The sequence below is a fragment of the Mya arenaria genome, chromosome 11 (genome assembly GCF_026914265.1).
Source record: "Mya arenaria isolate MELC-2E11 chromosome 11, ASM2691426v1".
Classification (NCBI taxonomy): domain Eukaryota; kingdom Metazoa; phylum Mollusca; class Bivalvia; order Myida; family Myidae; genus Mya; species Mya arenaria.
The window spans coordinates 18,327,656-18,340,474 of record NC_069132.1 but is presented as its reverse complement, the minus strand read 5'-3'; the positions used below and the strand labels follow the sequence as shown (position 1 = coordinate 18,340,474).

The 12,819-nt window shown below is 36.1% G+C and overlaps 1 protein-coding gene across 1 annotated transcript in view; it reads right to left on the bottom strand.

Annotated features, from left to right (window-relative positions):
* Window positions 1-129: 129 nt before the first annotated feature.
* The window catches only part of LOC128208136 (exportin-5-like), a 30,200-nt gene continuing 17,510 nt past the window's right edge, over window positions 130-12,819 (bottom strand). Inside the window, exons 16-32 of the mRNA XM_052911514.1 lie at window positions 12,600-12,706; window positions 12,205-12,297; window positions 11,590-11,689; window positions 11,271-11,336; window positions 10,893-11,008; window positions 10,562-10,662; window positions 10,130-10,226; window positions 9,752-9,888; window positions 9,392-9,489; window positions 8,257-8,303; window positions 7,638-7,729; window positions 7,198-7,322; window positions 6,294-6,398; window positions 4,768-4,908; window positions 2,661-2,729; window positions 1,321-1,419; window positions 130-832 (exon numbers count right to left, since the gene is read on the bottom strand). Of these exons, the coding sequence (XP_052767474.1) occupies window positions 677-832; window positions 1,321-1,419; window positions 2,661-2,729; window positions 4,768-4,908; window positions 6,294-6,398; window positions 7,198-7,322; window positions 7,638-7,729; window positions 8,257-8,303; window positions 9,392-9,489; window positions 9,752-9,888; window positions 10,130-10,226; window positions 10,562-10,662; window positions 10,893-11,008; window positions 11,271-11,336; window positions 11,590-11,689; window positions 12,205-12,297; window positions 12,600-12,706 (1,749 nt within the window). The 3' untranslated portion in view covers window positions 130-676. The remainder of the gene's footprint in view (window positions 833-1,320; window positions 1,420-2,660; window positions 2,730-4,767; window positions 4,909-6,293; window positions 6,399-7,197; window positions 7,323-7,637; window positions 7,730-8,256; window positions 8,304-9,391; window positions 9,490-9,751; window positions 9,889-10,129; window positions 10,227-10,561; window positions 10,663-10,892; window positions 11,009-11,270; window positions 11,337-11,589; window positions 11,690-12,204; window positions 12,298-12,599; window positions 12,707-12,819) is intronic.

The window sequence follows — 12,819 nt, the reverse complement described above, 5'->3', positions numbered from 1 at the left end:
CGATACTGTGCACTGTGCCAATCATGCTGACTTCCGAAGACTCCTCTATTATTGCATCTTACTATTGACAAAGTGAAATAAGATCAGCCTCATTCGTCAAGTGTTAATGGAAAGAAAAATTCTATGGAGATGGGAGTTGTTTCTTCTCAATGCTTTATTCCACAATATATTCTATTACACTTCACATCCAGTTATTACTGGTATAATGTAATGATGGGTGTCCTAAAGTTCTGAACACATATCTACACATCACAGAAATTTTATGCAGCATAAATTGCTGAGGTTAAACCAATCCCATTTCATACTGAATAGTATTGATGATATTTCTATGAGGACATTTCATGTCCAAATATCAAGATATACTGTCACAAACTGCACAGGCATGCAAGAACAAACATCTGAATAAGTGTAGCTCGTCTCTATACACATAGTTCATGTTTCAATGTTTCTTAGTCATAACTTTATTTTGGCCAGTGTGTGATTGATTGTAAATGGCCAAATAAAATCTGAAACTCTGAACCAAACAATGATTGTCCAGTTTAACTTGCTTCATTCTAACCCTGTTACACTGAATCATCATTTCCTTCCTTCTTTAAAAGTTCTTAATAACTTAGTCACACTAAGTGTCTTGTTTTCCACCATGCAGTTTATACAAGTTTACAACCACAGAGTGTCGTTATCTGCCATTGGGTTCTGGTTTGAAGAGTTCACATAGGCCTATGTCTTTGGTTTCTGTGTCGTCCAGTGCATCCATGCGAGGTTTGTTCTTCCGAAACAGATTTGGAAGGCTCTTGTACTGCACATCACGCTTGAAGAGGTTAGCTGTTGTCTTCTGCAATTAAATAGCAGTACAATAGGAAACTTTGATTCCATTATAAAAACCATGACAAAGATTTTTTTCCTTTATCCAACGAAGAAAATAAGCAAATGTTATCGTCCATATTTTAAGGCCCCTGTTGACAGGGGTGTTTTTTTTCAAAGAAAATGTTATCATTTTATCTATGACAAAAGATACATGTTTGAACACTGTATTTCAAAGCATCATAAGTCAGCAGACATAGATGTCCCATAACAAAAAGTTAAAATCCAGACTATGACATCACTGATAACTAAAAACTCTGTAACTCCAGACTACCATAACACAGTTAAATTGCATGATTTGAAAAATACAATGTGTATTGTCTGAATACCATAAACAATAAAAGTCATCATGTTATGACACTAATATGTCAGATTGTTAATCCAAGAAGCAAACAGTAAGATGAGAAACCAATGGTTGTTAATCTTCATAAAATTGTACCCAAGTTCTATATCACCTACCCCAATGCAGCCATTTATGAGTTTCTTGAAGGCATCTTTCTTCTTCTTCTCCTGAACTTTCTGTGTTGGTTGGGCTCCCAGAAACTTGTCATCAAATTGCTGAAATGTAAGGAAAGGAAAAGTTGATGACCTTTTCAAAAGGATCTTTTGCATTCTGCAACTCTGTATAATTATGAAACTTCACTTTTACAATAACAAGAGACTTTTGTATTTTTTTTATTTTTTCTTTGGGGGGGGGGGGGGGGGGGGGGGGGGGGGGCCAGTTTCAGAAATCAGCTATTATAAATTGGAGTTAGGTGGTTGGAGTATGCACTCAGCACATTGGCTTAATGTGATGATGATTAAGTTATTTTTAAATCCTTCCATAAGCGCAGGATTTATTTATAAAGCCAACAAAAAAATGGCTATTTGACCATTTACCCTTAAGAGTAAACTTGACTGACAGGTTTTGCTCTGAACAACAACTAAGCATAATAATGAACAAAGGGCAATAAATCTAAATGATACCAAAGACAAAGGTATGGTTCCAGTGCACCATACTCCTTCGCAATAAGATATATCTACGTAATGCATTTAAAGTCAATACCTCAAATAATTTTTGAATAATGCTATGGAAAGAAAGCAAGCGTGAAAAACACCCATAATGAAAAAAATATGGTCAATGGGAGATAATTCAGTAAATATGACAGGTAGGATAAATAACTAACATGTGCACTGCACTTCCTCTCATTGCTACATAAATAGTCAAGTTTCATTGAAAACCCTGAAGTACTTTTTGAGTTATTGTCCAGACAAGCAGATTCCTTATTAATGCATACATCCAGACAAGCAGATTCCTTATTAATGCATAAAACTGTTAAAGCGATAGGGGAGAAAATCCAGGAATGACTGAAGGAAGGTAAATGGCTCTTGTGCAAGTTATTTTCAAGTTATTCTCTGGACAAGGGTGTGACAGACGGAAGGACAGATGAACAAGCAACTATATTCTCTCACTTAGGAATGCATTTCTTCCTAGAAGCTAACAAAAGCTTGAGACAATCTAGTGGATGCAAAACCCTCATCAGACACTCAGAATACAGAGTTTTTCAAAGCTCAAGGGGATACAATGTAGTTTTCAAATTAATGCTCCACAATAAATGTGTTACATTTGTAACTTTTAATACACAGACCCAATAATGGAGATATTTTAAAAAGGTTTATTTTTAATTTTTTTCAATAAAAAAATGCAGTATATTTTTCTCCAATTGATTGATTTTTGAACTATTTTTAACTTTAGACATAATATTTCCTTACCCCATATATATCAACAAGATGTACTAGTGAAAGATATATTTCTATACCTGAATACTGTTCTGGTCACAGCTGGGCACCTGCAGCATGGCGTTGGCCACCTCTGGAAACAATGGCCGCTGGAATGACACAAATAAAAGCTTTTAATTTATTGTAGAATGATTGCACCTTATATTTTATTTACAGTCGGAACACGTTGGCTCGATATCGCATGGCTAGATATACTTGTTGGCTCGAACCAGGTTAAAAGGACCAATTTCTTTTACTAAATGTTGATATAAAATTTGATCGAATGGCTAGATATCTTGAGGGTCTATATTTCTCCACACTCAATGTCATATATGCGGTCCCTAATAAGAATTTCACACTCTGTTTTGTTTGCTTGGCTCTATGTCATTTTAGCAGGCTCAGGTAAATTTTCACACCTTGATTTTCTTGCTTGGCTTCATTTAGCCGAAGGTGCTAATCGATTAGATTTGCTTGATTGGTATCATAATTATTATCAAAATTAAATGGTTTAACAGTTTGAGCAAACATGCCATAACTTTAATTTCTGTCTTTAATTAGAACGAGTACAAACATCAAAATTGTGTCATTACATGAATGTTTCTCCAAACGGAAGAATTCAAAAATATGTCAAAAGCTGAGCAATTTAGAGAGGGACCTGCTACAACCTTTCAAGCTGAACTCTCACAGATATACCATTTTTACAACTATTTTATTTTTTGTCTTAGAAAGAGCAAATTTTTGCGTAAATATCTGCAAAACAATGATCTAAGATTGCTGACAAAAAAAATCTGATCTTAGATTTTTATATTTCCGTTCGTAAATTAATGTTTTATGGCTAAAACCACGGTTTCAGAAAAATGCATAAAACGTCAATTTTTGAACTTAAATATAAAAATCTGCGATCTTATTTTTGTCAGCATTCTTATATAACTGGTTTCCATGGATTTTCGCAAAAAAATCCAAGACAAAAAATAAAAAAGTTGTCAAAACTTTCAATCTGTGAGAGTGCAGCTTTAAGCTAAAGAGATTGCTTCTTTATTGTTTTTCCCATCGATGTGTTTATTTTTTTTATTAAGTAAATAAATAAACAAGAGCTGTTGTAAAACAGCGCGCTCGACTACGCAGCTTTGACTTAGAAGAGAATACAATATTGATGTATGTGCCTGTCAAAGCAATAAAATCAAATTATAAAGTCAATAGTGACCATTACTCTTGGGGGCCCAAAACACAATATCATGAAAGGTCTCTATAAACTCTTTATATATACCAAGTTTGCTCGCAATATGTCAACCCTTACTTAAGTTATTCAATACCAACCATTTTCTATTAATAAAAACTTTAACCTTGACCTTGATCCTCTTCCTATATACCAAGTTTGGTCACTAGATGTCAAACCTAGCTAAATTAATTTGATACATAAGGTGGATTTTAATTGACGCTGCCCTCCCACCAGCCCGCCCAAACAATGACACAAGTCATTCTGATAACTTGTTTTCCCTTTGTGAAAATCTGGTTAAGATTATAAAAATGTGCTTTTCAAAAGAAATCAAAAGAAAATTAAAAAAAAAAAAAAATAATTGGTATTTAGGGTTTAAATGGAGTTATGTAAGCTTATTGTAAGATGGTCTTCATTAATTGTGCAAAGTAAATAAATAAACAAGAGCTGTCGTAAAATTGACAATTTAGTCAATTGAATGAAGGGTATCATTATAAATAAATATCCCAACCTGCCCTAAAACTTAACCTAAGTTCCATAGTCAATCAGGGGCTATAATTTGTATAAAGGAAAATACGGAGTTATCTAACCTCATTATGTCATAGCCATGAACAACTGTGTGAAGTATTAAGGATATTAGACTTATAAGTGAAAATCCCAACTTGCCCTAAAACTTTAACCGGACGCCGACACCGACGCTGGGGCGAGTAGTAAAGCCCTCCTTATTCTTTGAATAGTCAAGCTAAAAAATCAAATGATATTTTCATGGTATCGAAGTATTTTGGCCAGTTCCTGAATATCAAGCCAAGGGATTTCAAGTTTTCAACTGTATTATTTTTTTCTATTCTAAAATTCAGAATAAGAATTTGCCACTTACTTACATCCAAAATTTAGTACCAGCTTAGGCCTTATAAGGTGTATGTTGTACATACCAGTAGCTCATACACCTGCAGGCTGAGGTTCACCATGTTTGATGCGATACCCTCATGTGCTCCGTGCTTGTTCAGGCCTAGTAACGTACCCGTGAAGAAGTGGTGTGCGGCACTGCCAGATATGTTCTGGTCTGATATTAACTGTAAAGACAAAAATATAAAATCTGAAAAAATGATGAGTTGCTGATCGCCATTTTCCTTAAGGTGTAAGAAGTTTTTTTAATAAGCATTTCACAGATCTGCTCTCCAATAAAAACTAGAGCTGTCACAGGAGTGACGAATACCCCCAAATGCCGCCTGGACACAGGAATGGCAAACCATTCCTTTGAAAAGAGGCCATAACTCCAAGGTTACTGCACACTGCATCTTCTTTTATCATGCATGTATTGTTTTATTTAAATCTGTTGAGTAATTTAGAAGTTACACTGCTGACAAGAAAAACTAGCCTTTCATGAGGTATGGTCCGGAAACCGTTTTTCTATTTTTAGTAACAGTGACCTTGACCTTGGCCCCACCAGCCCCAATATCGAACTTGACCTGTATCTTCTGATGTTACACCTGTGTACCAAACTGTATCTTCTGATGTTACACCTGTGTACCAAAAATTGTTCAAATCTGTCTAGCCTTTCATGAAATATCGTCCGGAAACCGTTTTTCTATTTTTAGTAACAGTGACCTTGACCTTGGCGCCACCAGCCCCAATATCGAACTTGACCTGTATCTTCTGATGAAACACCTGTGTACCAAAAATTGTTCAAATCTGTCAAGCCTTTCATGAGTTATCGTCCGGAAACCGTTTTTCTATTTTTAGTAACAATGACCTTGACCTTGGCCCAACCAGCCCCAATATCGAACTTGACCTGTATCTTCTGATGTTACACCTGTGTACCAAAAATTGTTCAAATCTGTCTAGCCTTTCATGAGTTATCGTCCGGAAACCGTTTTTCTATTTTATGTAACAGTGACCTTGACCTTGGCCCCACCAGCCCCAATATCGAACTTGACCTGTATCTTCTGATGTTACACCTGTGTACCAAAATATGTTCAAATCTGTCAAACCTTTCATGAGTTATCGTCCGGAAACCGTTTTTTCTATTTTTAGTAACAGTGACCTTGACCTTGGCCCCACCAGCCCCAATATCGAACTTGACCTGTATCTTCTGATGTTACACCTGTGTACCAAAAATTTTTCAAATCTGTCTAGCCTTTCATGAGTTATCGTCCGGAAACCATGAAAACCGACAGACAGACCGACCGACCGACAAGCTCACTCCTATATACCCCCTAAAACTTCGTTTGTGGGGGTATAAAAATGAAAAAAAATGATGACAGAAGATTTTTCAAATCCCCATAATCATAAGGTATGTGAAACCTCTAACACTTCTAAAGCCTTTTCAATAATCTAATGCAAATTCACTGACAAGTTAGTGACATGGCTGAAGATAAAACAACCTAAGCAGTCAATGATAATTAATTAATTATACACATAATCAGACTTATTGAAGCATGTTTTTACTGCTACGAACCTGTTTGAGTAAGGGTATGACGAGTGAGAGGCACTTGTTACATGTGTGGGTGTCCAGCCATCCCAGCCCGCTAAACACACAAAGCACCAGGGGCTCACAGATACGCTGAAAATAGAGGTGGTATGAATTAAGGTTCATTAACTGTCTCTGAGACTAAAGTTCCCCAAGCAGCCCAGTCTTGCTGATCCTTCCCAATAGCAAACTTAAATGCCCCTCTCAAGGCCATCCCTAGGCGCCACTCTTGGCTTCCCTTCCTACCCAGCAGGCTGGAACCCAACTCCACTACTCCTTCTGCCACCTTACCCAGCTGCAAAGCCATGCAGAGTTTCCCCAAACCTTAAGTTTTGGGACTACTATCACTGTCTCACCCTTTCTCAAGCTAGCTCACCACTAAGTCATACATAGTTTTCCAAATGAAGGGTATGGCTCATTTTTATCATGGTAACCTTGACCCCCTCCCTACTGTTAACTCACCTCTCAGGCCATGCATTCCCTAGGTGGCCCAGTTACTAAGTGATTGGTGACAGTAAGTTCTTCACCATGGTAACTTTGATCCTCTTCCTACCATTAACTCACCTCCAAGGCAATGCAGAGTTTCCCTAGGTGGCCCAGTTCCTAAGTGGTTGGTGACAGTAAGTTCTTCACCATGGTAACTTTGATCCTCTTCCTACCGTTAACCCATCTCTCAGGCCATGCAGAGTTTCCCTAGGTGACCCAGTTCCTAAGTGCTTGGTGATGGTCAGTTCTTCACCATGGTAACCTTGACACCCTCCTAACCATTAAGTCACCTCTCAGGCCATGCAGAGTTTCCCTAGGCAGCCAAGTTCCCAAGTTGTTGGTGGGTGTGGTTTCCAGAACCCTCCTTCTTTCCAACACCTCCCATAAAAACAGCCCCCTTACTCACCTCTGAGGACATGCACAGTTTTCCCAGGAGGCCCAGTTCTCGATATGTGGGTGGTGGTTGGGCCTCTTCTTCCTTCTCCATGGTAACATCCTCCACGTTCCCTGACTTCTTAAAACATACGATACCTGGAATATATATATACAGAATAAACAGGTAACTGTTGTTACTCACTTTAAAGCTATTATTTTATTTTCACACTCAAAATTGTTTGGTCTTTACTTATTTCTAAAACATTTGAATAAGTAAATTACTTTATCGGCCAACATCAGTAAATTAATATTTTGCTTGGATCTACATATATACAACCCAATTAATTTGCAAATAATTGTGAATCATAGTCATCAAATAAAACTTATCTACAATGTGAAGCTAAAAATGCTAGTGTTTGAACATCTCATTAAAAAACAAATCATATTCCACATAAACAGTAAGCATCTTACACAGCAGTTCAAGGTACTCTCGGGTAACAAAGCGGGACAGGTACTCCTCTAGAATCTCTTGCTCGGCCTGATTTTCTTCATCTTCTGGGGTTCTACAAACATACTCAGGTTTATGTATACAAGTTTTACCATACTGAAAAAACAGATTGGAATATCAGTAAAATGCACATGAGTGGGATCAATCTCAAGGCCCCTCGCTCCACAGAAGTCTCCAGTTTACACAGATGTACATTATAATGTACATATATCATACAGTCCTCCTGACCATGATAGCATACTCAACCAAATATTGTATACAACAGTTGTAGCATCTATCCCATTTTAACATGCTTAAACATACACTTTATCAAGGACACAAATATGAAGTGAAAATGTACAAAGAACAACTTTTATCTATTTTAATTCCAAGACAATTTATGTAATCATGCTCTTTGTTAAATTCTGTCAAATTTAAGTTTCCTCGCTAAACTCTTTATTAAGATATTTTTTAAACTGTTTCATGATTTATTTAGAGTAAAGCAATATAAATCATGACATGACAGTTAATTATTATAACACACATCTAAAGACACATTGAAAGTTTTTTCTATCTCACGGTGAAATATGTGAACAAACATACCTGGATTCACACTGCTGGTTTATCTGAATCCACCGCTGTCCAAGTTTCTAAAATTGATGTTTATTCAATTAAAAAAACAACACACAATTATTACTTGTTTATTTTCTCCATGTTTTATGTTACAATTTGCAAAATCAAATAAAACAGCTTGCTTTAAATACTGAAAATTCAAGTTGAATTTGACTTAATAACAAAAAGCATGAAATAAATGTATTCATTTTCAGATGTTCAATAACCTGAAAATTTAACTTAAAGTTTGATATTTGAGTGAAATATCACATTTTTCCATTTATTTCTGAAATATTCTTAATGCACTTATCATAAAAAAGTGTAATATAACATGAATAATGGTGATGGGTGGGTAAAAAATTGGAAGATATTTCTTTCTTCTTCCATAAACAAAACACTATATGGAAGCGCTGATAAGCTGATCACCAAGTGTATCAGCCAGTTTTCATAATGAATGTGAAATTTATCAAGGATGGTAGAAGCTTGACAATTCTATGAAATTTCATTCTTTGGTGAAGTAAATTATACAAAGTATAAGATTGCCACATTTTTGATACACAGTTTTGATGAACTTTAAGCTACATGTCTGTAGATTTATCTAGGGAAATTGCTTGTGTTGGCTATTTCAGCTCAAACACAGGAAGTCTTAAACGATGTCATGTGCATTTTGTTTTTAAATGTAGTGAGCGTTAGGCAATGATAACAAATTGGAATGACAATCTTTTTTAGGTTAAAACTTTTAATGATATGCTTACATACAAATCTTGAAAACACCTTCTCATTTAAATAATTGGTTCAGTAATTTATAGACCGTGTCAGATTTCTTTGACTTTTCAAGGCTCCATGCTTATTCAATTATTTTTTAGGAAATACTAAGCCCAAAATTTAAACCTTAAAATGTTTTCGGACACAAAATACATAGGGATAATTCAAAGTGTTTTTTTCATTATTTAGAAGCAAGAATGGCTAAATATTGTAACTTTTAAATGCCAACGTCACTTTTGTCTAAATTTTCTTTTAAACCACCCATATGTACAAACCTTTCTTTTTTAAACAAGACTGAAAGTATTCAAGTGAATGGCAATTGATATCAATTAAGAAACAGCTGGTAAGAGATAAGGCTTACCACATGCATAAATGGACAGATGTGGGCCAGAACAGGTAACACAGCAGACTCGTAATACTGGCTGGGACAATGCTGAATGTAGGACTTCAGAAAGATACCTGGTTATAGTTAAGGTTGCCATGATTTACACTTGCGACTTAAAAAAAAGCTGAAATATGCAAAGTATGACAGCAGTACCAAGTCCCACAATACAAATGTGTTATATCATTTGTACATTGGAAACTTGATAAACAAGAGCGCCGTAGGTGGCTGGTAGATCTCATCTGTTTAGCTCAGTCAACCAATAAGCATATCCCAACAGTTATTGGAGGTAGAGTAATGGGAGTATTGTCAGTGGTAAGTCTGCCTCATAAAGGATACGTATGATGGATCTCAGCCTGTAGTCTGTCACAACATTCAAATTGGACATGGCCGTGTCCACAATAGTCCGGGCCAGGTCAGGTAGGGCATAGAACTCACTGCCCAGAAACTGGCCAGCATTGCCCAGGATGTGACAGCTGGAATAGAAATGTCCATTTCTGGAGTATGGAGGTATGCATCTATGCATTTAATACAATCTCTTTACTTTAAATAAGAAATTGTTATTTGGAGTTAAATCTAGAAATTGTTACGGTATTTGGCGTTAAGTCTCTTAGACTAATTTGATTTCAAATGTGTGACTGTAATAAGAAGACAGTTAATAACAATGTACATATGTTTAAAAATTAAATAAAAACATCCGAGAAGAATAATACTTACCAGGTGTCGTAGCTCTGAGTGAGGAAATGCTGCATCCGCTGTAGGGGTTGCTTATAGTTGGCCGTCCCACTGTTGTCCACAATTGGGGGCTGGATACCTGCAAGTATTAAATATGAACAGGAAGATTTTAATACATGAAATTTTCCTTGCTGTTTATCCAATCAATATTTTAACTTGTGGGACTACTTTGCTTAATGCTTTGTTGTTGATTTGTTCATTGTTTGTAGCCCAAACAAGGGGTACAACATGTCAACATAATTACACTTTTGTGTTACAGACACTTCATCTTTTATAGAAATTGAGCTAAACAGAGTTCACCCAGCTCCGTGGAGCTGTTATTGTACTGAAATAAGCTGACTCAAATAAAAGGTTATCTAACTAAGCTAACCCAATTCCTGAACATCTTCATGTAATGTAAGTTCATTATCCTACCAAGGAATGTCTGTACGTCATTGTTGAGCATGTCATAGGCTTTGGCAAACTCGGGATGTCGTAGCCTCAGGAAGTCCTCGCAGAACAACATGTTCATTGACCTGAAAAGGGGATAAGATATTGGCAAAAATCTTCAATGTGTCCCCTGCTTAACAGCAAATATTGGCCAAAAATATACCACTGAAAATTAACAAATATAATCATATTCAAACCCCTATATAAGCAATTTAAAAACTTAACTTTATGAATATCAAAGGTTTCCACCTACAGCTATCGTGCTTTGAAAGATTTTCACCTCATATGTGCACAGTTATGACCTCTTGATTCTTACTTGAGCAGAGCAAACACATTTTCGAGTAATGCGGAGATATGTGGTGTAGCGGGGTTTCTCATCACCGGATCACTGCCCTCCATCTCATGTAGAATAAATCCCCCATTCCTTGCAACCTGATAAAGCAGTTTAACATAACATTATATTAACATGCATACTCACATACATTATCTGTTCTTTGTTAGGAAAATCAAAAGTCGTTACAACCATTTTCATAATATGGAGGAGTGGAATCAAATTTACAATAGCTTTAAATAAATTCAGAAAGCTGAATCAAATAGAGTGTACAAGAAAGAAAATGGTTGGATTGAAACCTTTTCAGACTTTTTACTTATAGAAAATAACCTACCTGTACATTAACTTTTAAAAATAACCTACCTGTACATCTTGTGGCCAGGTGCTTCTCTTTATCACAGCCAGTATCATCTGCATGCAGTAGCTTATCTGGAACAATGTATTAATCTTTGGAGCTTAGACAACTAGCTAGTTTATTATTTTTCAGGAACATGTATGTTTAGTCTGTCATCTGATAATATAGGCAACATATTACAGTGTATGTTTAACCCCAAACTGACTTTCCTTATTTTCAATTATATTTGACATATATGAACCATTTTTGCTTCCAAAAAGAATTTAAACACAAATGTTTACTTTTGAGCTGTGCATAATCACAGTCTTTCAAGCCAGCTGTACTCACATGTGACCTGTTGATGCCACAGGTATCCTTGGAGCTGGGCTCCACAGGGGCCTGATCAAGTCCAACATATGACATGAACTTATCTGTAGACCAGAATGCCCTGAAAATAAGTGCACATGTTCACACTAAAGCTAGCTCCTTGTACACAGGTCTTACTGATTCCACATGGGCCTGATCAAGTCCAACGTATTACATGAACTAAATAGTGGACCACTTAACATGTAGTTTATCTTATTCTGATGCATGATGCTAGACCCTCTTACATCATTTGTGTGTTATTGACCCAGCAGCGACCAGGTCAAATCCAATTTAGGAGATAAACATGTCCATTGTAGGCAATTCGCTGCAAGGGGGTAATAACCTAAGTCATCTTTATAAGCACTGCATCAAATCCATGTGCCAATGTATCATATAAACAAACAATCTACTGTAACACTTTCTCTGTATTTGTCAAATATCCACTTGACATCTATATTAAGGTGCCAAAAGAATAAGATGCGCTAAGACAAATTTCTAATATATACATTAAGAGCTACTCTACTTTGAGGCAAACACATTTATTTACCCGACAGTCATTTAAATAGTATTTGACATCAACACCATGATGAACCTTACGTTTTGAACTCCTCTGATGACCACAGGTCCTTCACTGGTTTCAACACTTCATCCAGGAAGGCGGATTGCTTTTCAAAATTGTCATACTGGTTGCTAAAATTTAATAGAATCAAGTGTAAAAAGCTTGTCGAGAACATGTTAAACTTGATTCACACACTTATGATCTGTAACATATCTATCAAGACTAAAAGTAATGCCCACTTTCTTCTAAAAGTAATACTCACTTTCTCCTAAAAGTAACACTCACTTGCTCTTAAAAGTAACACTCACTTGTGTCTCTATTTCCGTTTCTATGACCACATCACATAGAAACAAAACCGTTACATTAATAATCATTACACTTCCAACATGATCATTGCTAGTAATGTTTACTACTCTATGTTGCATCAGCCCACCTGACAAGTATGAGAGCCTCAGTGAGGATACAGTTCTCCATCTGTGAGAGCTGGTCAGGATCACTGCTGATTGACTTACAATGATCACACAATTCACCAAACACAGGCTGGAATTGGAAAATAGATATATGGTCATGGTCATGGTATTACCGTTCTTTGGGAAATTTTATGAACATAAGGTACATAATATAACTCATCGTTATTGATGAAGAAATGAAAT